General features: G+C 44.1%; 1 protein-coding gene across 1 annotated transcript in view; it reads left to right on the plus strand.

Annotated features, from left to right (window-relative positions):
• The window catches only part of LOC113406498 (tetratricopeptide repeat protein 39A-like), a 54,642-nt gene extending 30,069 nt beyond the window's left edge, over positions 1-24,573 (plus strand). Inside the window, exons 4-11 of the mRNA XM_029911581.1 lie at positions 3,807-3,883; positions 8,476-8,543; positions 15,941-16,005; positions 17,062-17,161; positions 19,945-20,010; positions 23,128-23,236; positions 24,298-24,365; positions 24,457-24,573. Coding sequence (XP_029767441.1) covers positions 3,807-3,883; positions 8,476-8,543; positions 15,941-16,005; positions 17,062-17,161; positions 19,945-20,010; positions 23,128-23,236; positions 24,298-24,365; positions 24,457-24,573 — 670 coding nt within the window. The remainder of the gene's footprint in view (positions 1-3,806; positions 3,884-8,475; positions 8,544-15,940; positions 16,006-17,061; positions 17,162-19,944; positions 20,011-23,127; positions 23,237-24,297; positions 24,366-24,456) is intronic.
• The last annotated feature ends 1,314 nt before the right edge of the window (positions 24,574-25,887 follow it).

Consider the following 25,887-nt stretch of genomic DNA (forward strand, 5'->3'; position numbering starts at 1 on the left):
ACCCATCAGCCTCCCCCGCTCCTTGTCCCTGAGACCCCCCACCCTAACTGCCCCCCAGGACCCCTCCCCCTACCCAAATCGCCCTGCTCCCTGTCCCCTGACTGCTCCGACCCCATCCACCACCACCCCGACAGACCCCTGGAACTCCCACGCCTACCCAACCCCCCCGTCCCCTGACCGCCCCTCCAGAACCTCCGCCCCCTCCAACCGCTCCCTGCCCCTTATCCAGCTCCTCCTGTGTAAGGATGCCGCGCGGCCGCTGGAGCTTGCAGCCCCACCCCCTTACCATGCCACTCAAAGCAGCAGGAGCTGCAGAGCTGCCCAGAGCACTGACGCCGGCAGCACGGTGCACTGGGGCTCTGCAAGGGGGCGGGGAAGTGGGGGAGGGGCTGAGGGAGCCTCCCCAGCTGGGAGCTCAGGCAGGCCGGGCAGGAGGGTTCCGCGGGCCGGAGTTTGCTCACTTGCCCGCCCCTTTAGGAACCGGTTCTACACCAGCTTCTAAATTTAACAACCGGTTCTTGCGAACCAATGCGAACCGGCTCCAGCTCACCACTGCCCCTGGGCATAATTCTGCAAAGTCTTCAGCACTCTCAGCTTCTATTGAAATTCAGGCATGCTGCAAGGCGTCTGTTAGCACACATTTTCCCTGAGGGGTTCTCTTAGGGAATTGAGGCTCTTTATTTTGAGGACAATCTTCTTGGTTGCGTTGGCTTCAATAGAGACAAATTCTGATATCCTTACTCACCATGAGTAGCACTTCACGACTAACCAGATCAATTAATCAAATCTCAGTTGCGTTAGGGTATGTCTACACTACAGTTAAACACCCGTGGCTGGCCCATGTTAGCTGATTCATATCTCCGTCTATGAATTGCCATGACAGTTGCACTTCTCTGAGACCACACAAGTCACAAAGCCCAGAATGAATCACATAAGAGTTGGAGAAAAGCCTTTTTCATTGAAGGGCTCAAGCTGCAGAATGCATTTCCAGAGTGGATGAATCTAGAGTCTGATTGCTTTTAGAGAACACTGCAAAACCTTCCTGTTTGATAGTAGTTCCACCATAATCAGAACAACACTCAACAGCTCTCCTTTCGCTACACACAAACAACCAAGCAAAAAGCCCCTATCCCAAGGACAGCGTTCCATGCTTAAGGAATGGACCCCATGAAGTCCTGTGGCAACAGAAAAGTACCTAATCCATTTTACATAGAAGGCTCTCTCTGACACCACAGTGATGGGCAGCAATACAGTACTCCACAGTAGATGTATCTACTCCATGTATAGTCCCATTGAAGTCAATAGGACTAGTCACAGAATGAGGAGATCTTCAATGCGAGTCAGAATCTGTCCTATTTTAGCAGATGTTTAGTGCTGAAATTTTCATTGTCATCCAAGTTTGCTTTGAGGTATGTTACATATGTGTGACAGTAATGTGTGGCTACACATCATAGAGTCATAGACTTTAAGGTCAAAAGGGACCATTATGATCGTCTAGTCTGACCTCCTGCACAATGCAGGCCACAGAATCTCACCCACCCACTCCCTCAACAAACCCCTAACCTATTTCTGAGCCATTGAAGTCCTCAAATCATGGTTTAAAGACTTCAAGGTGCAGAGAATCCTCCAGCAAGTGGCCCGTGACCCACGCTGCAGAGGAAGGCGAAAACCCCCCAGGGCCTCTGCCAATCTTCCCTAGAGGAAAATTCCTTCCCGACCCCAAATATGGTGATCAGCTAAACCCTGAGCATGTGGGCAAGACTCACCAGCCAGACACCCAGGAAAGAATTCTCTGTAGTAACTCAGATCCCACCCCATCTAACATCCAATCACAAGCCATTGGGCATATTTACCGCTAATAGTCAAAGGTCAATTAATTAGGTTATCCCATCATACCATCCCCTTCATAAACTTGTCAAGCTTAGTCTTGAAGCCAGATATGTCTTTTGCCCCCAGTGCTCCCCTTGGAAGGCTGTTCCAGAACTTCACTCCTCTGATGGTTAGAAACCTTCGTCTGGCCAGTTTATATCCATTTGTTCTTGTGTCCACATTGATACTGAGCTTAAATAATTCCTCTCCCTCCCTGGTATTTATCCCTCTGATATATTTATAGAGAGCAATCATTTCTCCCCTCAGCCTTCTTTTGGTTAGGCTAAACAAGCTGAGCTCTTTGAGTCTCCTTTCATAAGACAGGTTTTCCATTTCTCGGATCATCCTAGTAGCCCTTCTCTGTATCTGTTCCAGTTTGAATTCATCCTTCTTAAACATGGGATACCAGAAGTGCACACAGTATTCCAGATGAGGTCTCACCAGTGCCTTGTATAACAGTACTAACACCTCCTTATCTCTACTGGAAATACCTCGCCTGATGCATCCCAAGACCGCATTAGCTTTTTTCACTGCCATATCACATTGGCGACTCATAGTCATCCTGTGATCAACCAATACTCCGAGGTCCTTCTCCTCCTCTGTTACTTCCAACTGATGAGTCCCCAGCTTATAACAAAAATTCTGGTTATTAATCCCTAAATGCATGATCTTACACTTTTCAGTATTACATTTCATCCTATTACTATTACTCCAGTTTACAAGGTCATCCAGATCTTCCTGTATGATATCCCGGTCCTTCTCTGTATTGGCAATACCTCCCAGCTTTGTGTCATCCACAGACTTTATTATCACACTCCCACTTTTTGGCTCCCTCCAGCCTGACAGTTCACCTTTCAGTATGACACATTGTAGTCTCCCCTTTAATCAGTTCCTTATCCACCTTTCAATTTTCATATTGTTTCCCATCTTTTCCAATTTAACTAATAATTCCCCATGTGAAACCATATCAAATGCCTTACTGAAATCAAAGTAAATTAAATCCACTAATCTAAAAAATCTGTTACCTTCTCAAAGAAGGTGATCAGGTTGGTTTGGCATGATCTGCCTTTTGTAAAACCATGTTGTATTTTGTCCCAATTACCATTGATCTCAATGTCCTTAACTACTTTCTCCTTTTTTTCCAAGACCTTGCATACTACAGATATCAAACTAACAGGCCTGTAGTTACCCGGATCACCTTTTTGTCCTTTCTTAAAAATAGGAACTATTCTCCAGTCATATGGTACAACCCCTGAGTTTACAGATTCATTAAAAATTCTTGCTAATGGGCTTGCAATTTCATGTGCCAGTTCCTTTAATATTCTTGGATGAAGATTATCTGGGCCCCCCCGATTTAGTCCCATTAAGCTGTTCGAGTTTGGCTTCTACCTCCGATGTGGTAATACACCTCTACCCCGATATAACGCGACCCGATATAACATGAATTCGGATATAACGAGGTAAAGCAGCGCTCTGGGGGGGTGGGGCTGCGCACTCCGGCGGATCAAAGCAAGTTCAATATAACATGGTTTCACCTATAACGCAGTAAGATTTTTTTGGCTCCCGAGGACAGCATTATATTGGGGTAGAGGTGTATCTACCTCCATATCCTCATTCCCATTTGTCATCCTGCCTTTATCCCTAAGCTCCTCAGCCTCATTAAAGACTGAGGCACAGTAAGTAATAAGAAGACTAGCAGCACAGGGAGCTCAGAATGCTCTGGGAGACTGATCATTAGCAGCATTTTCTACCTGTTCTGTTTCATGGCTCCGCATTTCTGGCACAATTTAAACATAAAAGGTGAGATAACAGTTGGTGGATGAAAGCTGAAGAGGAGGTGTGTTTGTGGCAGTATGGAAAGCCAGCTAAATGGTATAGTTTTTCAATGATTCCCCTTCTTGTTCAGAATGACCAGACTTGTTTTTCTTTCCCATTAGGTTTAGGAAGAAATCGACTGTAGCTGATTCCTTTAACAGCCTTGTGCATAGACAAAATCTCGAACACTTTACTGAAGGTAAGGTTCCATCTGGCTCATGTAATGGTTTTTTTTTTTTTCCTGTGCCTTTCACTGATGGGAATATGCAGGGCTAACTTTACAGATTCAATGGTGATGGTGGGTGTTGTTTGGGATCTTTTCAGACACTTACCACTGGATGCCTGTAGACTTTTGGGTGGAATTCAAGATGTTGGGTGTCACCTTTGGGAGAAATTGCCCCTCTCTGTGTGATATTGCCAAAGTGGGAATCAGTGGAGACTCTCGAACTGAAACAGCCTTCATTTAATTGAGAGGGACCCTCAAATCTTCTGCTTGAGCCTGTTAACCTCCAGACATGCTGCAAAGACAATCTTTTCTTTTATGCACTTGTGCATAGTGCAGGATGAGTCTTGGAGAGGTTTAGTGATGGGCAGGGTTTCTGCTCTTTTGGGACCAGGAGAGGCCGTTTGCTCCTATGAATGCATTTATTGAAAATGTATAAAATCTGAAATTTGCTAATCCCACTAGGCGCTGGTTCTCTGACATCAGTTTCATTACACAGTGTAATTCCAATTCCACGTAGCAATGTTCAAGTTCTAGCTTTGTTTGCATCTGGGCAACTCAGTCCATGTAACTGTGTAATTGAATTTAAATGGTTATGTAATGCTCTATTAGATCTCTCTTTATTAAAAAACGGCCATTTCCTTGATAATAAACACTGAATGTGTGCATACACAGTACACTATAATAACTCATCAAGGGCATGACGCACAATTGGACTAAATGAGATAGGGTCATGTGATTAAAAAGCTTAGCGCTATTGCGCAACATCTAGGAGGGAAATAATACTAAATTATTTTTGTCTCATGATCTTGTCTGTCACTTAGATTGTATTTGGTCATGGAAGCAAGAGTGTGTGTGTGTGTATTTCAGTCAGTATAGTTTAATAATTTGCTGAACAGGATCTCATGACTATCAGAGGAATCAACTCTTAAGGATGGGAGGTGGAAAGTAATTACAGTATTGCCAGCCCGACATGTGTAAAAATCATGAGTTAAGTATCAAAAAATCATGAGATGGGCATAAAAATAATGAAATTTACTAAAGAATATTAATATTGGGATTCTTATTTGTCTTCTGGTGTCTGAGCCTTTAGAGTGCACTCAGATCAAGTTTTCAGACTTTTCTCTATAAGCATGAGAGCTAGAAACTTGATGAAAAAGAAACAAAAAACCCTGACATTCCCACATGACTCCAGGAGCCTGGGCTTAAAATCCCTGCACCAAATATCACAGGACTCATGAATAAATCTAAAGAGTTGTCAACACTGTAATACTGCATAAAACAAGCTGAACGTGATCTCTGAAGGAAATACAGTAAGGAGACTCAACCTTGGGTTGGACTACATTTAACATGTGGCTTGTGTTGTATAGAGCTATGTATGTTGGACCATGCATTCAATTAAAGTAAGATTGTAGTATTCAGTGATCCATTTCCAAAAACTAAACCAGCATTTCAGATCTTTGGGCCCTTCTTGTATAAGATCCAGTTCCCCAGTATTCACATGTGATATTTTCTTTCTTTCTTTGTATTAATTCTATTTGCTAGGGGGTTGGTTCAAGAGCTTAAAGTGGGCACAACCCACATGTTCATTCTGGAGCCACAGCTGTTTTTATCTTGTGTGACCATCCTCTGTCCAGTTGCTGTTGTGCATCATTATAGCCTCCAGCCTGATGTGGGAGGGGCACAAAATAAAGCTCTTCCCTCAAGACCTCCGTTAATGCCACCCGACTAATCTGTTGATTGATGCAGGGCTGACCTATGTGCTTTGCATCTCAGGACGGAAAATGTTTTTGGCTGCCCCACAAGTAGCTGAGTGTGTGTGTGTGGGGGAAACAAAACAAAAGAAACCCCCCAAAACAAAATTGCTGAGTGATGTGGCCCCTTCCCGCCCCCTCCATCTGTTGATCTGGTGCCCCTGGAAGTTGGTGCTCAGGACGACTTCCCTGAATAGAGGGAAGTGCTTAGGAGTGGTTCACACATCTCTTCCCCAGCTCCTTTTTCTTTGTCCTTTCACACACACCCCACTCCACCCCCCAAATGAAATGTCTTGTCTCCTGTGGCCCAGGGAGGAAAGGGCAAAGAATATGATATGTTTGCAGCCTCTATCTTGCTGGCCTATGTTTGATGCTGCTGCAACCTCACAGCAATAGTGTTTAGCAGTTATAGCACTTTGTTCTCAAAGCAGTGTATTAACATTAACTACTTCTCACAACACCCCAGTGAGGTAAGTTGATGTCGTTATCCTCATTATACAGAGGCGGAAGTGGAGGCACAGAAACAAAATGATCAATTGAAGACTGGTTGTCTCAGATTCTAGTGAGTGCCCCTTCCTGGCCACCTGCTAGGAGGGGAATCCAAACCTCTGCTGTGCTGGATCTCGGCCACTGGCCCACTCTGAGTTCCTAGGCACACTTTCAGGGTGCTGATCTTCTATCTTGCACCACCTCTGAGTGTCGGAACCTGCTGTCCAGCTGCTTAGCCCCTCTGAGTTCAGTGCTGACCCATCTCACTCCCCAAGACTAAAACACACCCTCCCCCAGAACTACTCCCCAGAGATGTGAAGCTTCTCATTTATAGTTTAATTCCATTAGAGGCACACAGTGGTTGTGAAGCACTCAATACCTGTACTTTGCCAAGTCTAACCTTATCCTTTATAGAATATCAGGGTTGGAAGGGACCTCAGGAGGTCATCTAGTCCAACCACCTACTCAAAGCAGGACCAATCCCCAACTATTTTTTTTTTGCCCCAGATCCCTAAATGGCCCCCTCAAGGATTGAACTCACAACCCTGGATTTAGCAGGCCAATGCTCAAACCACTGAGCTATCCCTCCCCCCTTAATCATGTAAAGCACGGGCAAGTATAGATCACACAAAATAATAAACATCTGAAACTGCAATATCCCTCACTTTCTATTTCACCCTTCCCTTGGGAGCCGTGGTTCTAGGAAGGCAAGCAGGGAGGGTGTCCCCTGCCTCCTGCCGGCTGTTACATGGGTGAGTGGTCGCTCCCGCATGAACTGGAGAACATGGCTGGCCGCTAAGCAGACTAGCCTCTACCCTTTTAAAAACCTTCAGTGCCCTGTGTCAGGTGACACCTTTGCTAGTTCCCCACATGAGCCCAAACTCCTATCTGATGACTTTGATGCCAAAGTGACTTGCCCCCTGCTAAACTAGTTTTCCTGGGCAGGGGATCATTCTTTTGTCTAATGTGAATAGATTTCCAGTGATTGGGTATCCTCTATTGTTGTCCTTTTGCTACCAGCCTTTGGAATTTTCAACCCAACATGCAGGCAAACAGCATAGAGAAAGCAAAAGGCTGCATATTCAGAATGGAGTGTGCAGCCTGACATAGGCACACAGGGTTCATAATCTCATATAGAATTCATAAATCATACATATTCCCTATTCAGTACAGGAGTGTCAGAACCAGGATTAGAATTCAGGTGGGACAAAGCATAAGAATGGTCATACTGGGTCAGACCAAAGGTCCATCCAGCCCAGTATCCTGTCTACCGACAGTGACCAATGCCAGGTGTCCCAGAGGGAGTGAACCTAACAGGTAATGATCAAGTGATCTCTCTCCTGCCATCCATCTCCACCCTCTGACAAACAGAAGCTAGGGACACCATTCCTTACCCATCCTAGCTAATAGCCATTAATGGACTTAACCTCAATGAATTTATCTAGTTCTCTTTTAAACCCTGTTCTAGTCCTAGCCTTCACAACCTCCTCAGGCAAGGAGTTCCACAGGTTGACTGTGCGCTGTGTGAAGAAGAACTTCCTTTTATTTGTTTTTAAACCTGCTGCCCATTAATTTCATTTGATGGCCCATAGTTCTTATATTATGGGAACAAGTAAATAACTTTTCCTTATTCACTTTCTCCACACCACTCATGATTTTATATACCTCTATCATATCCCCCCCTTAGTCTCCTCTTTTCCAAGCTGAAAAGTCCTAGCCTCTTTAATCTCTCCTCATTTGGGACCTGTTCCAAACCCAAGCTTGCTTGTGCCATCTTGCCAAAGTGCCTCTCCTTGGCTTGGAGGTAACTCTTCTAGAGTGAGACAATAGACTGGTCTCCATGCCCATTTGGGTCCCCATTCAGCAAAGCACTTAAATACATGCTTGACCTTCAGTATGTGACTTATCCCATCTCTATGCAGTATAGCACTTTAGTTTAAATGCCTCGGTGGATAGGGATGGGATGATTTATATGCTTAAAATTAAGTACTTGCTTTGTTGAATAGAGCCTTCATCATTATTTCTCTGCTGAGACTGCTACAATTTCTGGTGATGATCATTGCATTCTAGACCCCGCTCTGCCAAGATCTGGGCTGAGACCCCCACCGAGCAGCCACTTGGTAACCATTTTGTGTCACTATCACTTGGGGTTAATTCAACAACCTGGAAGAAACAAAGTCTGATCAGATTTTCTTTTTGAGGTTTTCTCACCCTTTGCATTTATTGTATTCTGTTTTCCTAATTGGGGGTATAATACTACTACTTTAATTAATCTGTTGTCTGATTGTGTCTTTTCCCTCTCCCACCCCCACCCTTTCACACTAGAGGAAATTCATGCAGAAATTTGCTATGCTGAATGCTTGCTTCAGAGAGCGGCTCTCACATTCCTGCAGGTACAGTACCACCCGTTATGGCTGTTTCATGAAAGCAGGAGGGGAACAGGAGGTTTTGGAAATCAGCTGTATACAGATGGAAATCTTTATGTGGGACATGAAAGTGCACATTTTCATACACCCATGCAAGGGACCCAGGTCAAGTCTACTGGACCAAGTCTCTGGGCCCACATCCTCCAGTGGTTCTCAAACTATTGTACTGGTGACCCCGTTCACATAGCAAGCCTCTGAGTGCGACCCCCCCCTTATAAATTAAAAACACTTGTTTATATATTTAACACCATTATAAATGCAGGAGGCAAAGTGGGGTTTGGGATGGAGGCTGACTGCTCGCGACCCCCCCCCCCCGTAATAACCTCCCGACCCCCTGAGGGGTCCCAACCCCCAGTTTGAGAACCCCCACTCCAGGGTATTTAGGCACCTAACGTCCATTGAAATTAGTAGGAATTAGGTGCCTAAGACGTGGGCCTTACTTCTTGGTCTCAGAGTGCTGTGGAGGCAGCTGCAGTCCGTGTGGGGGGGAACACTTTGCAGGTCTCTCTAGCACCCCCTCTGCATGACTTAGGAGTGATGTTGATGTACTTGGAAAGGAGTTGTCCTCCCATTCTTCGGCTGGGTGGAAGGTCACTTCAGTAAGCGTGGCAAGTGTATGAATGGGGGTGGGATAGCATGGAAGAGAAACAAAGGTCATTGGAGTTGTAGCATGCAGAGGAACTTGTTCCTCTGCTTCTCCCAAAATCCAATGAGTAATCAAAGGGCTGGTCTACACTGGGGCGGGGAGGGGGGTGTCGATGTAAGATACGCAACTTCAGCTACGGGAATAGCGTAGCTGAAGTCGACGTATCTTATTTCAACTTACCTCGGGTCCTCACGGCGCAGGATCGATGGCCGCAGCTCCCCCGTCGACTCCGCTACCGCCGCTTGCCCTGGTGGAGTTCTGGAGTCGACGGGAGCGTGTTCGGGGATCGATATATTGCGTCTAGATGAGACGTGATATATCGATCCCCGATAGATTGATTACTACCCGCCAATTCAGCGGGTAGTCTGGACGTACCCAAAGTAATGAATCTACATTAACAAGGTTGTTCGTTGTTGTTCTTGAAGGGCTGTCGCCCCTGGACGTTCCACTGATTGTTGTTACTAGTCAGTGCTGAATTGTGTTATGGGAGAAAAAGCGTTGCCTCTCTCTTTCTCCGTGTAGCTTCTGGTGTCTTCAGGAGCTAACATCAGCAGCTGTCAGCTGAACTTCAGTCTGTGGTTAAAGCAGGTGAATGAGAGTTGCAATTCTTAATTTCTATTCCTGACTCAGGGCTAGTCTACACTGGCCATGCTAAAGCACTGCCATGGCAGCGCTTTAACGTGGCTTGTGTAGTCACGGCAGAGCGCTAGGAGAGAGCTCTAAAAAACCGCCTCCCCGAGAGGCGCTGCTCCCAGTGCTAGTGCACTGTTGACACTGGAGCTTTACAGCGCTGAAACTTGCAGTGCTCAAGGGAATGTTTTTTCACACCCGAGCGAGAAAGTTGCAGTGCTGTAAAGTGCCAGTGTCGACAAGCCCTCAGTTGCATCTCATGGTGCGGTGGACAAGTCACTTAACCTCTCTGCCTCCCCGTCTGTGAAGAGGAGATAATCAAATTTACCAGCTTTGTAAACTGATTTGATATCTGTGGCTGAAAGGCACTACATAGTGCTGGTAGTGTTCTTAGTATCTTAGGAACGGGACATTTACGGCAGCGATGTTGGCCTTAACTGGTATGTTTCTTTTTAAAACCATTCATGCATAAGAGAAATGGCATAACTTCTGCCTCCTACGCATAAAGAAGGCCCTGTTCATGTGCTCCCTCTTCTCACAACATGTCTGTACAGCGTTGCTTAGGCTGGGATGCACAAGACATCATTCATTTTCTGTTTTAGCTTTTTCATTTTTCATGGAGGCAAGAACTAGTTTTAAAAATTAAATGAAGGTGCTTTACCTCTTATACTTACTAAGAGTTTTTAAAGTAGTTACTTTAGATGCTTAATGAAGATTACCAAAACACTGTAAAAAGCCACTTTGCCCTTTTCCCAGGAAGTACAAACTACAGTGAAAGCTTTGTTATCCGGTATGTTGGGGAGATGGGGGCTGCCAGTTAGCCAAAAATTCTGGTTAACTAAGAGTTGTACTTACCAATGGAGGGGAGGGAGTTTGGGTGCGGGAGGGGGCTCAGGGCTGGGAGTTGGGGCATGGGGTGTAGCTCTGGGAGAGAGTTTGGGTGCAGGCCAGGGCTCGGGGAGTTGGGGCGTGGGAGGGGTTTCGGGGTGCCAGATGCAGGCGGCGCTCACCTCGGGCAGCTCCCTGCAAGTGGCGACATGTCCCTGCTGCTCCTAGGTGGATATGCGGCCAGGCAGTTCTGCGCGCTGCCTCTGTCCACAGGCACCGCCCCTGCAGCTCCCATTGGCCGTGGTTCCCAGCCAATGTGAGCTGCGGAGCCAGCACTCAGGGCAGGGGCAGCGCATGGAGTCCCGTGGCCATTCCTCCACCTAGGAGCAGCAGGGACATGTCATCGCTTCTGGGGAGCCACGAAGAGCCAGGTAGGGAGCCTGCCGGCCCTGCGCCAACTGGACTTTTAATTGCCCGGTGTGCGGTGCTGACTGGAGCCACCAGGGTCCCTTTTCAACCAGGTGTTCCGGTTGAAAACTGGACACCTGGCAACCCTATGAAGATTTATATTGGGAGATATCAGAAATGCCGGTTTCTAGAGCTTTCCAGTTGGTAAAGTGCCGGATAACACACATTTTACTGTATTGACAGTTCAAAGGCTTTTGGTTCATAGCATTTGTTTCTTTCTATGATAGAATATTCTATCTACTGAATTCGGGTGAAATACATAGAGCATGGATGCCACTCAGCAACTGCTTTCTCAAATCCGCCTCAGGGTTTCCCTAGGAGATTGATATTCAGGCATCTCTTGTAGCATTGATTCTTTTCATTCTTAGCAATGACCTTTCTGAATTTCTGGGCTGAAACTGAAGTAAATGTCCTGTTTCTGAAACCTTCCCCCAGCCACTGAACAGAAAGCAGCCTTTAAACTAGTATGTATGATGCCCTGTGGAACCCTCCAGTTGAATGATGGAAATAAACATTTGCTCTATGGAACAAAAGTAAACAGGGTCACATTGTTCTGTAAGCATTTGCTGCACCATGATTTGGATTAAACTCTCTGGGGACATATTATCATACCAGGAGTGACACTCTCATTTATACTGCACAGCTTCTCTCTCATCCATCGCTAATGGATAATGCCCCTCAGTGTGGAATTTGCAGGTGGTTCAGTGTTGTTGATGGAGGCTCTGGGACTAAGCCCTGCCCTTCAGCGCAGGCTACCAGATTTTCTGCCCCCAGCAGCAGACCAAGTTGGCAGTTCAGTTTCTTCTAGCCATTTTGTTTTCTAACTTTAATTTCTATTTATTTTTGTGCGGTAGTGACTTCATTTCAGCATCTAGCTCCTCTTTCCCTCTCCTGAGGTGAAGAATCTCTGGAGTATAGACGCTCTCACCCTCTGGTTTCTCTGGCACAGCACCTCTGAAGTGAGCTCCCTCTGCCCTTCACTGCAGCAGCAAACACAGAGTCAAGTGTGTGAGTTGTTATAGGCAGCTTCTCAGGAGCCTCAGTGGGCCTGGTATACCCACTGACCCTTGTGCTGCCAGAACATGAGCTTTGAGTTGGAGAGACCTGTAGGGCCTTGACCGCCTCCTGAAATCTCTACTCCCCTGTGGAAGGCTCCATACCCATTCATGGACAACGTGCCAATTGGTACCCTGTCGAGAGAAATGGACCAATTCATAATATGCCAGCTGCTGGAAAGGATACATACCCACCGGTGGCTCAAAAATCGAGAAGAACTTTTTGAACCCAATGCAGAGAATTGCTCACCCATGGGTCAAAACTACTTGGCTCTGGCCATAATTTTCCTACCATGGTAAAGATTTGCAAAGATCCAAAACATCATTGTATCATTCATTTCCTGGCAGTGGTCATCTCTAGCCAATTGGCACCAGCAATCCTACCTGTAGGAGATAAGTACTGGCTTCATCTCTGAATGAGATTTTTCAAAATGCACCCTCTAGATATTTCTTTAAGGACATGGAACCATTTACCGGGTACAATACAAAATTAGATGTCCTTCTCAGATCACCTTCGAAAGTCCATTTGTGGGCAGGTAAGTACAACCAACATGCTCAAGCAAGCCTCTCAAGGTGGAGTGCATACATGGATGACAAATTGTCAAAAATTTAGAATCCACATTCATTTAATTCACTTAGATACACCACTGACAGAGTTGTCAGAGTGAAAACATATACACATGACTGCATAGTTCAGACCAGTGGTCCATTTAGTCCAGTATCTCATCTATAATTGTGGCCAGAACCAGCTGTTTCAAAAGAGGGTGCAAGAAACCACATTGTGGACAATGATGGTGCTCATAGGGGAAGTTTCCTGCTACCTCCCATGTAAATGTTTGTTTATGATTGAAGCATCAGTGTCTATATCCCTTTCAAAAATAAGGAGTAGCCAGGGGTCAAAGTTCCTCTGTCCAGGATATTATTTCCATTGCCACAGAGAAGAATCTGCTACCTTTCAAGACAGGTTGCATAAAGGATACAGAAAAGAGGGAAAGGGTCTCCCCATAGTCCTCCAATGACCCAAAGGCACTCTGAACTTGACAGACAGCCCCGGAACCTCCATTGCACCTGCAGAAAACACCAGGCCTCTTTAAGCAGGGACTCCTTCATCCAGACCTGGACCACCTACAGTTACAGCCTAGGCATTGGAAGAGAAAGTGTAATTCAGCGGGGATTTTCCATTAGCCTCATTGAGAAATTTTGATATCCAGAGAGAACTCAACAAGGAAATTTCACTCCTTGATCTGGTCACATTACATTTCTGGTGTGAAGGGAAACAGAAAGCATTTTGGGAAACACTGTCCTTTTTTTTTTTTTTTTTTCTTTTTTTTTTGTACAGTGCCCAGCACAATGGGGCCCAGGCCCAGATGTTGCCATAATACAAATAATAATCATAGAACTGTAGGGATGGAAGGGACCTCGAAAGGTCATCAAGTCAAGCCCCCTGTGCTGAGGCAGGACCAAGTAAAACTAGACCATCCCTGACAGGTGTTTGTCCAACCTGTACTTCAAAACCTCCGATGAAGGGGATTCTACAGTCTCCCTTGGAAGAATATTCCAGAGCTTACCTACCCCTACAGTCCTATTTTCACTGGATATGGAGAATAATTGATTGCTGTCCTCTTTGTAACAGCCCTTAATATATTTGAAAACTATTACCAGGTCCCCGCTCAGTCTTCTTTTCTCAGGACTAAACATGTCTAGTTTATTAACCTTTCCTCATGGGTCAGGTTTTCTAAACCTTGTATCATTGTTGTTGCTCTCCTCTGGACTCTCTCAAATTTGTCCACATCTTTTCTAAAGTGTGGCACCCAGAATTAGATTCAGTACTCCAGCTGAGGCCTCACCGGCGATGAGCCGAGCAAGACAACTATAAAATTCTGTTGATATCGGCTACACTAGAGGTTCTCCAGAATGGTTGATGGGAGTCCTACACAACCAAGCACCGTAGAAAAGTGGGAACCAGCCCTAGCACCATTCTTTAAAAAGGCACGTCGGACTCCCCACCTGAGCATCAGATGTCAAGATTAATCAGGACGACAGATTAGACAAGCCTGTGTCTGGCTTTTCCAATCACTATTGCCTCTGAAAAGCAGGTTTTTGAATTAGTTTCTCTATCTATACAAGAGGCACACTGCTATTGTCATGAAAAAAATGCTATAGCTCCAGAAACTTTTCAGTTCGATGTAAATTCTTCTTTCCACAGTTCCTGGGAAATAGCTCTCCCACCTTTTTATTCCAATCCTTTGGAAGGTTGAGACATAAATGGGCATTCCTAGCATTCTAAAGATATATCTCAAGTATATTGAGGACACACAGAGTTCATCTCATTCCCTCCAAAATTCACTGCCTTCAGACCTCAAAGTTGCAGCAGACAAGATACTAAAATCCCGCAGCAGTTGGCATACTAGGCATCTGGAAAACTATTTATGGAGTAGGATTCCCCCAAAGTGCATGAGCTTCATCTGAGGAAGTTTTGCAAAATAAGTTTCCATTCTTGTGCAGACACATCCTTTGGTAGAAAGGTTCCCTACTGGACTGGCTCCTTTAAATTACAAAATTCTTGCTTTTAAAGGTGGGGCAAGGGAGATAATTTCCATTCCTGACTAGTATTCTACTATAATAATTACAACTCTGCTTATCCTCCCCCACCACTTCTTTGATTCACTGCTCGTTATTTTCCATTAATGATGAATGTGGAGAGAAGCTGTGCAGCAGAATGAAAAATTTCTTGCCTGATAATTTTCTTCCTGTTAGCAGCTTCTCCCCTCATTCAGACCACCCGGGTAATCTGGTAAATGACTGGAATACAGTTGGTAACAAATTGATTTTTTTCTCTAAAGGGAGACTTAAACATAAATGTAATTCATATATTCTATCAAGCTGTTGTCTTGATGCTAATATTGCATTCCTGGAGTGTTTCTTCAGCTTTTTGAAGCACTCTTTTGCTGGCCTGAGTTGAAGGGCAGGGCTTAGTCCTGGAGCCTGCAGCAACATTGGCTTGCCTCCGTATCCCACAGGTGGGGGGCATTACCCATTAGTGATGAATGAGGAAAGAAGCTACTAACAGAAAATTATCAAGCAGTTTCTCATCTGTTGAGTCATAATTCTTAACTCAAAGGCCCCTACATATTTTATCTTGCAGATTCCATGTTTCTTATATTTTGTAATGCAATATCTGAGCATTTGTTACATTGCTTTTTATGGCTGTGCTACACACTTACCATTAACACTCAGTAGCAAAAAGAGAGCACATCCAACGTACCTTGTGTTTTTCATGAACCCAAATTGCATCCTGCAGGATCTGGTGCAGGCAGTCAGCTGTTTGTAGCTGGTGCTGAGCCAGGGAATGTCTGAATCTTAACCGTGCTGAAGGACAAATGATTCAAAGCTAGTTGCATTCTTTTATAACAGCCACAGCTGTTTGTACTATAGGTGCCACTTTTTGCTAACAGCAACAAGGGACAATGTGGCTCTATTCCTGTGGTCATTCATGTGGACTAAAGATCCACAGCTCAGAGTTAAAGCAACTAAACACAGAAAGCATGGAAAAAAAATGATATTTTAGGACAGTAAAAACAAAAATTAGAAAAGAAATCCTAAGTCTTAGCCATTTACTGCTCCATAGAGACTCATCCTGTCTGATTCATCTTAAATTGTTTTACTCACATCTATTAATTTCCAGAAAGCAAATGCATTTTAAATTGCTCAGTGCTAATGTGTTTCCCTTCCACCAGGATGAGAACATGGTTAGCTTTATCAAAGGAGGCATCAAAGTCAGGAACAGTTATCAGACATATAGGTAAGTAGGCCTGAATTACTGTATTATTATCATACCAGATGCTCATCTGCAGTAAAAAGACTCTAGTGGGAGGGGGTGTCTCTCAGAATTAGCATTGTTGTTATTTATTTACTTAGGCACATAGTTATTATAGCTTACACAATCTTCAAAATCTAGGAGCATGAGTAATTTTCAACCCATGCAGACTGGGATACGTGGTCCTCCTTAGTTCACTCCTAGAGAACATGGATTTAATACTGATTGGTGACTAGCAAGTGAGCCACATCCACATGCAGATGCTGTTTATGTCAAACCTCCTCCCTCAGTCCTAAAACCAATCAAACAAAAACATCTTGAGTAGCTTTCAACTTGTCAGACAACTTGTTTCCTCTGTACTGTTCTATGCACATGCTGCCTTATGTTTTCCGCCTGAATAACTTTATTTAGATGATGGAAAAAACAGCCAGGCAAATAAGAACAAAAGCAAAGTCACTCACAGAGCTCAGTGTGTCCCCTGTAACATGCTGCATCATCCTGCCACACAATAGAGCAGACAGCTCTCCTAGAAATGTTAAAGGGATATGGAATTCTCCTTTTTAAAGCACTCATGACAGTAGAGAGTGCAAGTTCATAGGTCCATCATTCGAAAGATGACCATGTAAGTCTACCAAGCTGGCATCTCTCTCCATTTTTGCAAATACAAGAGATGTTCTCCTTTAGTTCATGTACACATAAATCCCGGTATATTTCCTGTTGTTTGCATGGTAAAGAATTTGCCCTTCACATGTTCAGTCATGGCATGCTTGCTTAGACGCCTGGTTTGTTAAAGTTTTGCACATGTGGAAAGAAACTGTTCTCTACTGTACTAATGAATAGAAAAAGGAAATGAGACCTTTTACCACTTCCATGGTTAACAATAGCTTCTGGCTACTTTCATCTATCTAGATTAGATGAGACTTCAGAGTTACGACTATAATTGTTATATTTCAAAATGACTGGTCAGCTTTCGTACTGAATTGGGCTAAATATTTACCCGGTCATCCATGTATTCTGTAATGTTATCTTCTGTATTGTTAGGGAACTGGACAGTCTTATACAGTCTCCAAACTATGTTAAAGGAAAGAACTATCTCCACTTTGAAGGAGGCGTAAAGCTTGGTGTTGGAGCTTTCAACCTGGTATGTAAAAGAAGTCTTCACTAAGGCCCCACTGCTGTAAACACTTACAGACATGCTTAACTTAAACACCTGCGTTCCACTGAGTTTAATGGAACCGCTCACGTTTGAAGTTAGAAGCGTGCAAGTATTTGCCGCGTCCGGCCCTCTGCTGGTTTACAGCATCTGCAGACACTAACATGATTAAGAAAGATCAAGGGTGAACATACTACACGTAAAAGAGAAATAGAGAGGAACTGCTCTGGCCATGATCCTAGAGTTCACTGGGTGCAAGCACTCCTCTGCATTTGCATGGAGCTCTGCTGACTTCAAGGAGTCCCTGCATGAGTGCAAGCGTCTGCCCGTCCAACGTTCATTGTAGGATTTGGGCCTGGTCAGGACAAAGTAGCATGCTGGACCACTTGAGTAACCTGAGCTGTGATCAGTAATTCGACTGTGGAAAGAGCTGATCGCAGTTCAGTCTTCACCTGACAGCTCCCTGCATGTTTACAATACCTAAAGCTTACAGAAGATGTGTCTGAGACCCCTCTGTGATTGAACTGAAGTACACTGCCTTTGATATGGAATCCTGCAGGCAAAAGGCACCATCCCCAGTCACTGCCACTTCTCCCAGCCAGGGATGGCAAATCAGTTTGACTGAAATAAGAACTAACCAGAACTTAATCTGAACAATTTTTAAAGTTCATAAACTTAAATTGACTTCTTTGGAGGGGCGGAGGTGGGCAGTGAGGGGAGGTTGGTATGCAGGTGTCTGATTATTTTTGTGCACTTTTCTATGTCTTGGTTTCATCCCACATCAGAAGTGAAAGTACCAGTATGCTGTGAGAGAGAGGATGCTTTTACTGGTGGTATTTTTAAACAGTAACAAGTAAGATTTGGATGTAATGGCTTGTTAGGCCAGTCCACCCTATCCAGCTCCTGGGAATGCCATAGCCTGCTGGCATGGTAGGAAGAAGCATCAGCGCTTTCACCCTAGTCCACTGCTCAGATTTGAAATCAGAATGTTCCTTCTCCTAGACAGACTTGCCTAAAGAGGCTTAGCGAGCCCTGTCTGCCCAGGGTTGAAATCAGAATTTCTTTCCTGCTAGATTGTTAATTCATAGCATGTTATTCCATAATATTTGGTGCAACACTTCTGGATTGGGGTAACAGACATCAGAAGGCAGGAGACAGTAGAGAGAGAGTTCTTTGAAAGCTGGCAGGTGTAAAGGGGAGTTTATTTTAAGACAAATGAAGTTAGAAGGAGAGAAGGATCTGAGATCAAAGGGTTTGACTATAATCTAAAAGATTACAATGGTGGGGACACTGCAGAAGGGAAACAGATGATAGAATGCCAAGGAAAATAATGCAAAAGCAGCAAAGGTCAGTCAGACCTAGAGGCTGGCTACCAACTAGATGGCAGGATCGTATGCAGCAACATGACCAGGTGGCACTTAGTGGAGGAACAAGCTAAGGACAGGAATAAATAGCAATGCTGTACTGCTCCCCAGATGCTTTGGGATGAGAAGCTGATTTCTAAACTGGCCAGAAGCAGGAGTACCAGATAGTTTGTGCGCAAGTCTGATTTTGATTCTGTGTGTTCAGCCCCGTGCTCAGAAAAGCTTTACGTAAACTGTGACTATCAACAGTTAGAAAACAAGTCACAGCAGACGCAATCTGATTATGCATGAATTGTTCTCATACTTCTTAAAAAAGTATAGCTGATTATTTCCGCAGCATCTCCTTTAGTGTGTTCTTTTAGTGTCTCTCCCTCCCATAATGCATAGGCATGACTCCCATTAAAACAATAAGAAGAAAGAATGCAAACTAAAATGGTGGTTATTACTATTAATACTGCCTTACTGGCTATCATAATACTGGGACCCCAATTTATTTGATATACTTTATAAATGCAGGTCAGATGTTCTCTGTCACTTTTTTCCCCAGAAGCATAGTTCCTTCTCTTTTTTTAAAAAAAAGGGGATAATTTTTATTTTTTTTAGCACTGACTGTTTTAAACTTGCCTTTCAATTGTTAACAGCAAAAGCAACATTATGTAAATATTTGAAAATCTCGTTGATTTACACTCCACTTGGTTCAAATGCTACTGTAAACATTTCATTGTTTAGTTGTAGGAGTTAGTATTTACTATACAGGCAGTTGCATAACAAGAACTGAATCCGTGTCAAATGTGTGTTCCTTTTGTATACAGTACTTTAATATAGGGGTAGTATCAGTTTTCCTGTTTTACAAACTGGTGGCCTAATCCTGAGTTCAATGAGATTACTTAGAGTAATAAGAAAAATACCCAGTAGTAAGTGTCTGTACGATCAGATTCGTGGTTGGTTGGTTTGTTCTGACACAAGGACCTGTTTCTTGGAACAGTGTAGTGGACTCCAAAAACTGATCTATGTAACACATAGATAGCGAGTATCCTGCTTGATGGATCTGGCAGACATTTAATTTCTGTAGTTCCCATCGAAATAATCATTAAAGCGCTGCAAAATGCAGCAACCAGTGTTATCCGGAGTTGCTGTTAGTTTTACCTAGGAAACAGGGGTTTACATATTTACTGTGATACTGAGGCTGATACAGTTCTGTTTAATCCTTGAGGATACATGAGATACAACAAATAGCTGAGAGGCATATACATCTACACAAGAAGACTTGGGGGTACATAATTAGGCTTTTAATGATTTTATTGATTGCCTTTGGGGTTTGGAAAGGTCATATCAGACATCCTGGGGTTGAGAGAGAGGAGAATACCAATTCCAATTACTGCTCAGCTTATTTGTTTCTTTCCACAGACATTGTCCATGTTCCCAACACGGATTCTACGATTACTGGAGTTTGTTGGGTTTTCTGGAAGCAAGGTAAATATCACTCATTTGATAAGATTGTAATCAATGTGGCTGATACCTTACAGCCAGAATCTGATTCCCCACCCCACCATTCTAACATTCTTTGAAATGTGAGTATTGCAGGGGGGGGTTTTATCACTGGAGCTGACGTTACTGCTGCTCAAGGATTTTTTTCTTGGTCTTTTTAAAAAAAAAAAAAAAAAATTAAATATTTTAAAATTGAGGACAGTGACATGATGTTTGGAAAATACAAGAAAGATAAGAAGCAACAGTTCAAAGTATAATATTGAGATTATTATTATTTATTTATTGGATTGCAATAGTGCTTAGAAGCGCTATTTGTAGTTGATATTGAGTTAATTTAATTGGTCGGGACGCGGGACAAAGAAGCAAATATCGGGACAGTCCCGATAAAATCGGGACGTCTGGTCACCCTAGTCTTAAATGCAGTTTGGCAATGGGTCAAAAGGCAGAATTATTGACATAGAAGGCAGGAAATTAGACTGATGGGGTCAACTTGGAAGGATATTTGTGCCAAATCAGTTGTGCTGAGTATCAGTTTTGACATATGTCTTAATTTGTAATTGAGTTACCATTTCCCCCACTAGAAATCCTCTTATCTGGCATTTTCCGCTCTTCTGCAAACACTAAGCCAAAGTTAACTCCAAAGTGATCTTGCATAACACATTCAAGTGCTGTCTGCTTTGTGCCCAATTTAATTAATCAATTATGTAGATAAGCTAATGGTAATATCCATCCTATTTGTTAAGCTTGTGGTCACATGGCCAAGTCATGAGACAAGAAAGGCAACTCTGTGTTTTGCTTTCTTTGTAAAGACCCTTAATTAAAAAAATGTGATTAAAAAGTTGTTTGAAGCTTTGTTGTAGCCATGTTGGTCCCAGGATCTGACACACACAAGATAGGTGAGATATCATCTTTTATTGGATCAGTTTCTGTTGGTGGAAGGGACAAGTTTTCGAGCTACACAGAGCTCTCTCTCGGGTCCCCAGTTGTTCAAGTAGTTTCACTTCAAGGAAGCAGATGTAGTTTAGTTAAACTCCCAGCTGAAATAGGAATAAGCCGTTGTGAGGTTTCTGAATGCTGCCCTTGTCCTCCCCACATTGCATGGTCTCTGTGCATCTGAGGAATCTCGAATAGCATTCAGATGGCTAGCAGCTAGAATTTAGCTACTTGGATATTAGTTTTCTCTTTTATTTTGCTGACTTGGTAGGGAATCAATAGGGTATTGAATGTTGTATGCCCCACATAACATAGGGTCATAACATTTGCCATGTTGTCCTGTGTTTAATGTGTTGTTTAGCTATTTGGGGAATATGATTAAACAGATCTATATTTAAAAACAATCTATTGCCTGGACAGCTACATATATTGCACAGTAGCAACATTCCCTAAGATGGATTTTGTTTGGGAACACGTTCTCACTGTTTCTGGGTTGGTCGCTATCAGACAGGTCGTAGTTGTGATGTGCTTCTTCTCCTGCAGGGGGTAGCGTTAGTGTGCACAACATCAGTAATAACATGCTGTCTTAGTGGGTATGATCTGGTCTCCCTTAGTGTCTGACCTGACTCAGTGAGAATAGACCAGCTTTTTACTGACAATTTATGCAGTTACTTCTTTAGCTCAAGTGGTAGTGACTTGTGCTTTTGGGACTGAAGACCCCTTGGAGGTACACAGTGTCTTTCTATAAGCAACCTAGGTCCACTGGATATACGTTCTTCACAAACCCTCTGTTGGTTTTTACACTGGATCTTAAACAGGAAAGAAGTGGTTTGCAAGAAATAATGCAAGAGTTAATTTGGAAGAAGTTTTTTTGCAACACTCCTGGGTCTGTCATTTCCTGATATTGCTATTGTAGGCAAGTGCTGCAAGAGTAATTTTAAAATACTTTCTCTCTCTCTCTCCCCTACCATCTCACATACTTTATTATCATTAAGTATGTCCCTCAATGTCTCTGAGATATAGATGTATTACGGTGCTCAAATACCACAGTGACAATGGGCATTGTATAAAAACCTGAATAGAACAGAACAGTGTTATACACGTAGTACAGATGAACAAACCTGAGGCACAGGGAGGCTAAATGAAGGTCAAGTAACAAGTCACTGTGAGGACTTAGTCTCCAGTATACCAGTGTTCCTGTCCTCCAGTCTAAAGCGTTAACTTATATTATGCTGTGTTAATAGATTCATAGAGTTTAAGGCCCAAAGGGACCATTAGATCATCTAGTCTGACCTCCTGCATATCATAGGTCATGAAATTTCACCCCATTCATCTATATTGAGTCCAATAACTTGTTTGGCTAAATCATATATATTACATTGACAGTAACTGTTCATTTCACCCAGGGCCGGCTCCAGGCACCAGCCCACCAAGCTGGTGCTTGGGGCGGCACCTGGAGGGGGGCGGCGTGGCGCTCCGGCCCGAGATCGGGGCCGCGACTGGGCTCGCCGCCCTCCCCCCGGCGCTGCCTCGGGCTGCCGCGGAGAGCGGAGCCCCGCGGGGGCCCGCCCTCCCCCCCCCGGCGCTCTGGCCCCCGGGGGGGAGCGGGGCCCCCGGGGGGCCCGCCGCCCTCCCCCCGGCGCTCTGGCCGCCGGGGCTCCGCTCTCCCCAGCGGGGCTCGCCGCCCTCCCCTGCGGGGGGAGGGGGGGGCGGCGGGAGGCTTTTTTGCCTGGGGCGGGAAAAAAGCCAGAGCCGGCCCTGATTTCACCACTGTGATATGTGCCTAGATACATTGCATAGTGGTAACGTGTCAGTTGCATAGGTACTACAAAATTCTGTGTATTTTATTTTTCAGAAATGATGTTAGCTCTATTGGATGATACTGGTAACTCGTAAGCACTATTGCACTCTCAACTGCACAATTATCTGAATCTCTGCTCTGCCACATGATATTTTGCAAAAGTCAAGTGATAACTCCATTGGAAACTATTACCGTGTGTTCTCCTATAATAACTACATAAACAATTTATATCACCGCTGTAGATATACAGTGCAGTCCATGTGTTTGAGCTACCAGTATAGCTACAAATGATACTACAGATGTTAAAAGCAAAATAGCTTTGTAATTGCTTTACAAGACTTTGTCTTCCTTCTCTAATTTTTGCACAGGAGTATGGTCTGTTGCAGCTTCAAGAGGGAGCATTGATGTACAGCTTTAGGTCGGTGCTGTGTACCATGCTGCTGCTGTGCTATCATACCTTCATGACCTTTGTGTTAGGTAGGATTATTCACAGTAACCCTGTAATAGTCCTTCCATGTGATCCGTTATTGCTGGGAAACAAGGGGAAGAAGTGGTTAAATTGCAAACCTGTTGGTGAATTGTTCATTCAAACCTGGACTGGACGGAGTTGGATAATTTGTGGTGGTTGATTTTTGCAATAACTATCATCACTGTGGAAAGGGCTTTGTCCTTGAAGATGGAGGCTTGTGTAGGACATTTGGGAGGGGGACTTGAGGGGATAGCTGGGGTGTTGCCATAAGAAGAGATCACAAGAACAAGTTATACTTCCTGAGGTCAAGTGAGTTGTTTTGGAAGTGTGTGCGTGGTGGTTGTTTTTTTTAAGTCCTTGTAAAAAGATTTGTTAAATCCTGTTTTCATGTTAATTTGTCACCCCGTCTTCTTGGGGTGACGTATTTCCCATTAAAATGATGCATTCACTCATGGCCTACCCCTAAAGCACTCTTTGACAAAGTCCCATTGGGCTAGGCCTAGGCAAATATACTACCAGTTTTTAGAATAATTGCTAAATGTATCTGAAAAAATGTGTCATTGGATACCTCAACTCTGGTCTCATAGCCCTTTGCAACTGCAAAAGCCATGCAGTGTGGCCCAGTAAAAACCTGGCCTATTCCAATGCCAGTCTTTATGGTTCTATGCTTTAAAAAGTTGCCATGGTGTTAGGAAATGGGGGGTGCCCCCGTGGCCATTCAGAAGCCAAGCAATGGACAGTCAGGATCTGATCCTGCCCACTTTCACTTTCTTTCTCTTTTTCTGTCTTGCACAGAATTGAGGATCCCAGGAGGTGGGGAGGGAGGGAGCAATGTCGCATGGAGATTTCTGCCAGCACAGAACCAGTTTGCCTTTATGGTGCCTCCATGTAAGCACAACTTCTTGGTGCCCTCTTCTGATCTGTCTGAAGTGGTGCAGGATGAGGGCCTATGTTTGGACCTAAATGCTACTGTATGGGAGAATTTATTTATTGTCCAGATGATGATTACTCAAGGCTATTGTTTCCGATTCCTTTTAATAATTTGCATTGTTTTACTCAACTAATCTAGGGACAGGGAAAGGAAACGTTGAAGAGGCAGAAAGGCTACTCAAGCCTTACTTGGCTCGCTATCCAAAAGTAAGATGAATCCTAATTTAGTTTAGTGTTTTTGTAGCTATAATGTATAAGCTGCATGAGAATTGTTCACGGTTGCTTTTGTTTATTACAGGGAGCCATATTCCTGTTTTTTGCGGGCAGGATAGAAACAATAAAAGGCAATATTGATACAGTAAGTAATCCTTTTCTCCTTGGAAAAGAACCTCCAAGAACAACGTTGCCCTATTAGTCATAAAGCCTGGCGAAGATTTTAAAAAATAGGAGCGTAGATTGGGCTTCTAACCATATTTAGACACCCCAAAGCCAATTATCCTAAATTTTGGGCATGTCCACCTCCAATGCTGAACTTTTTGGCTGGGATCCATCTGTAAATTTGTAGTGCATAAATACAAAACAGGAATTTTATTCTGATGATTGCTTTGAATGGCTTGACCCACTGCTTTCAGTTAATTGAATTGAACAACATAAAATAACCATCTGTGATTTGTTTTAATGACTTGATTGGATCAGGGTTTAATCATTTGGGTTTGAAAGTTCTACCTTGAAAATGCCCAACTTCAAGCAAAACCCCTTTGAAATAATGTTTTTGCAACAGTCCTTTAAAGTGTTGCTGGGCCTCCATGCCGATGTGCAATCAAGAACCCCCATGATTGCTGTCCTGAAAAGGTCGCCAGAAGTATTGGCTCAGAATGGAGCACTCCAGTCAAACAGTAGCTGATTATATGTATCCTGAACAATGCAATTCCTGATTCAATTAAACTCAGCAGAAATTCCACCAGCTACAGCTGAGTGCTAGGGCTTGGCTACACTTGCGAGTTAGAGTGCATTAAAGCAGCCCCGGGCACCGTAGCTCACTACCTGTCCACACTGGCAAGGCACGTAGAGCGCTCCTGGTACTCCGCCTCGGTGAGAAGATTAACACTTGGTGCGTATTGGCTGAAACGCCAGTGTGAATGAGGTGTTGCATTACTGCACTCTGATCAGCCTCTGGAAACATCCCATAATCCCCTTAAGTCAAGTGGCCACTCTTGCCATTGTTTTGTAATAGCTGCAGGCATGCCAATATGCCCTTTGAAAGCTCTGTTTCTGACAGCCGGCATGCTTATATGCTCCGAGACAAAGCAACCATTAGTGTGGAATGCTGTGTGTGAGAGAGAGGGGCGGGGGGAGGGATAAGGGGGATCTGTTGCTGTCTGAACTTACAAGACAGCATGCTGACATGCTCTCAGCCCCCTAAAAACCCACTCTCTCTCCCCCCCCACATACACACAACACACTCCCTGTCACACTCCACCCCACCCCCCTCATCTGAAAAGCACATTGCAGCCACTTGCATGCTGGGATATCTACCACAATGCACTGCTCTCTGTGGCCGTTGCAAGAGCTGCTAATGTGGCCATGCCAGTGCGCTTGCAGCTATCGGTGTGGACAGATTGCAGCACTTTCCCTACTGCGCTCTACGAAGGCTGGTTTAACTCTCAGCGCTCTACATCTGCAAGTGTAGCCAGGCCCCTAGTTGCAGAGCTGGTATCAAACTATGTGG

Source organism: Terrapene carolina, unplaced genomic scaffold, assembly GCF_002925995.2.
Source record: "Terrapene carolina triunguis isolate 2854851 unplaced genomic scaffold, T_m_triunguis-2.0 Scaffold102, whole genome shotgun sequence".
Taxonomy (NCBI): domain Eukaryota; kingdom Metazoa; phylum Chordata; order Testudines; family Emydidae; genus Terrapene; species Terrapene triunguis.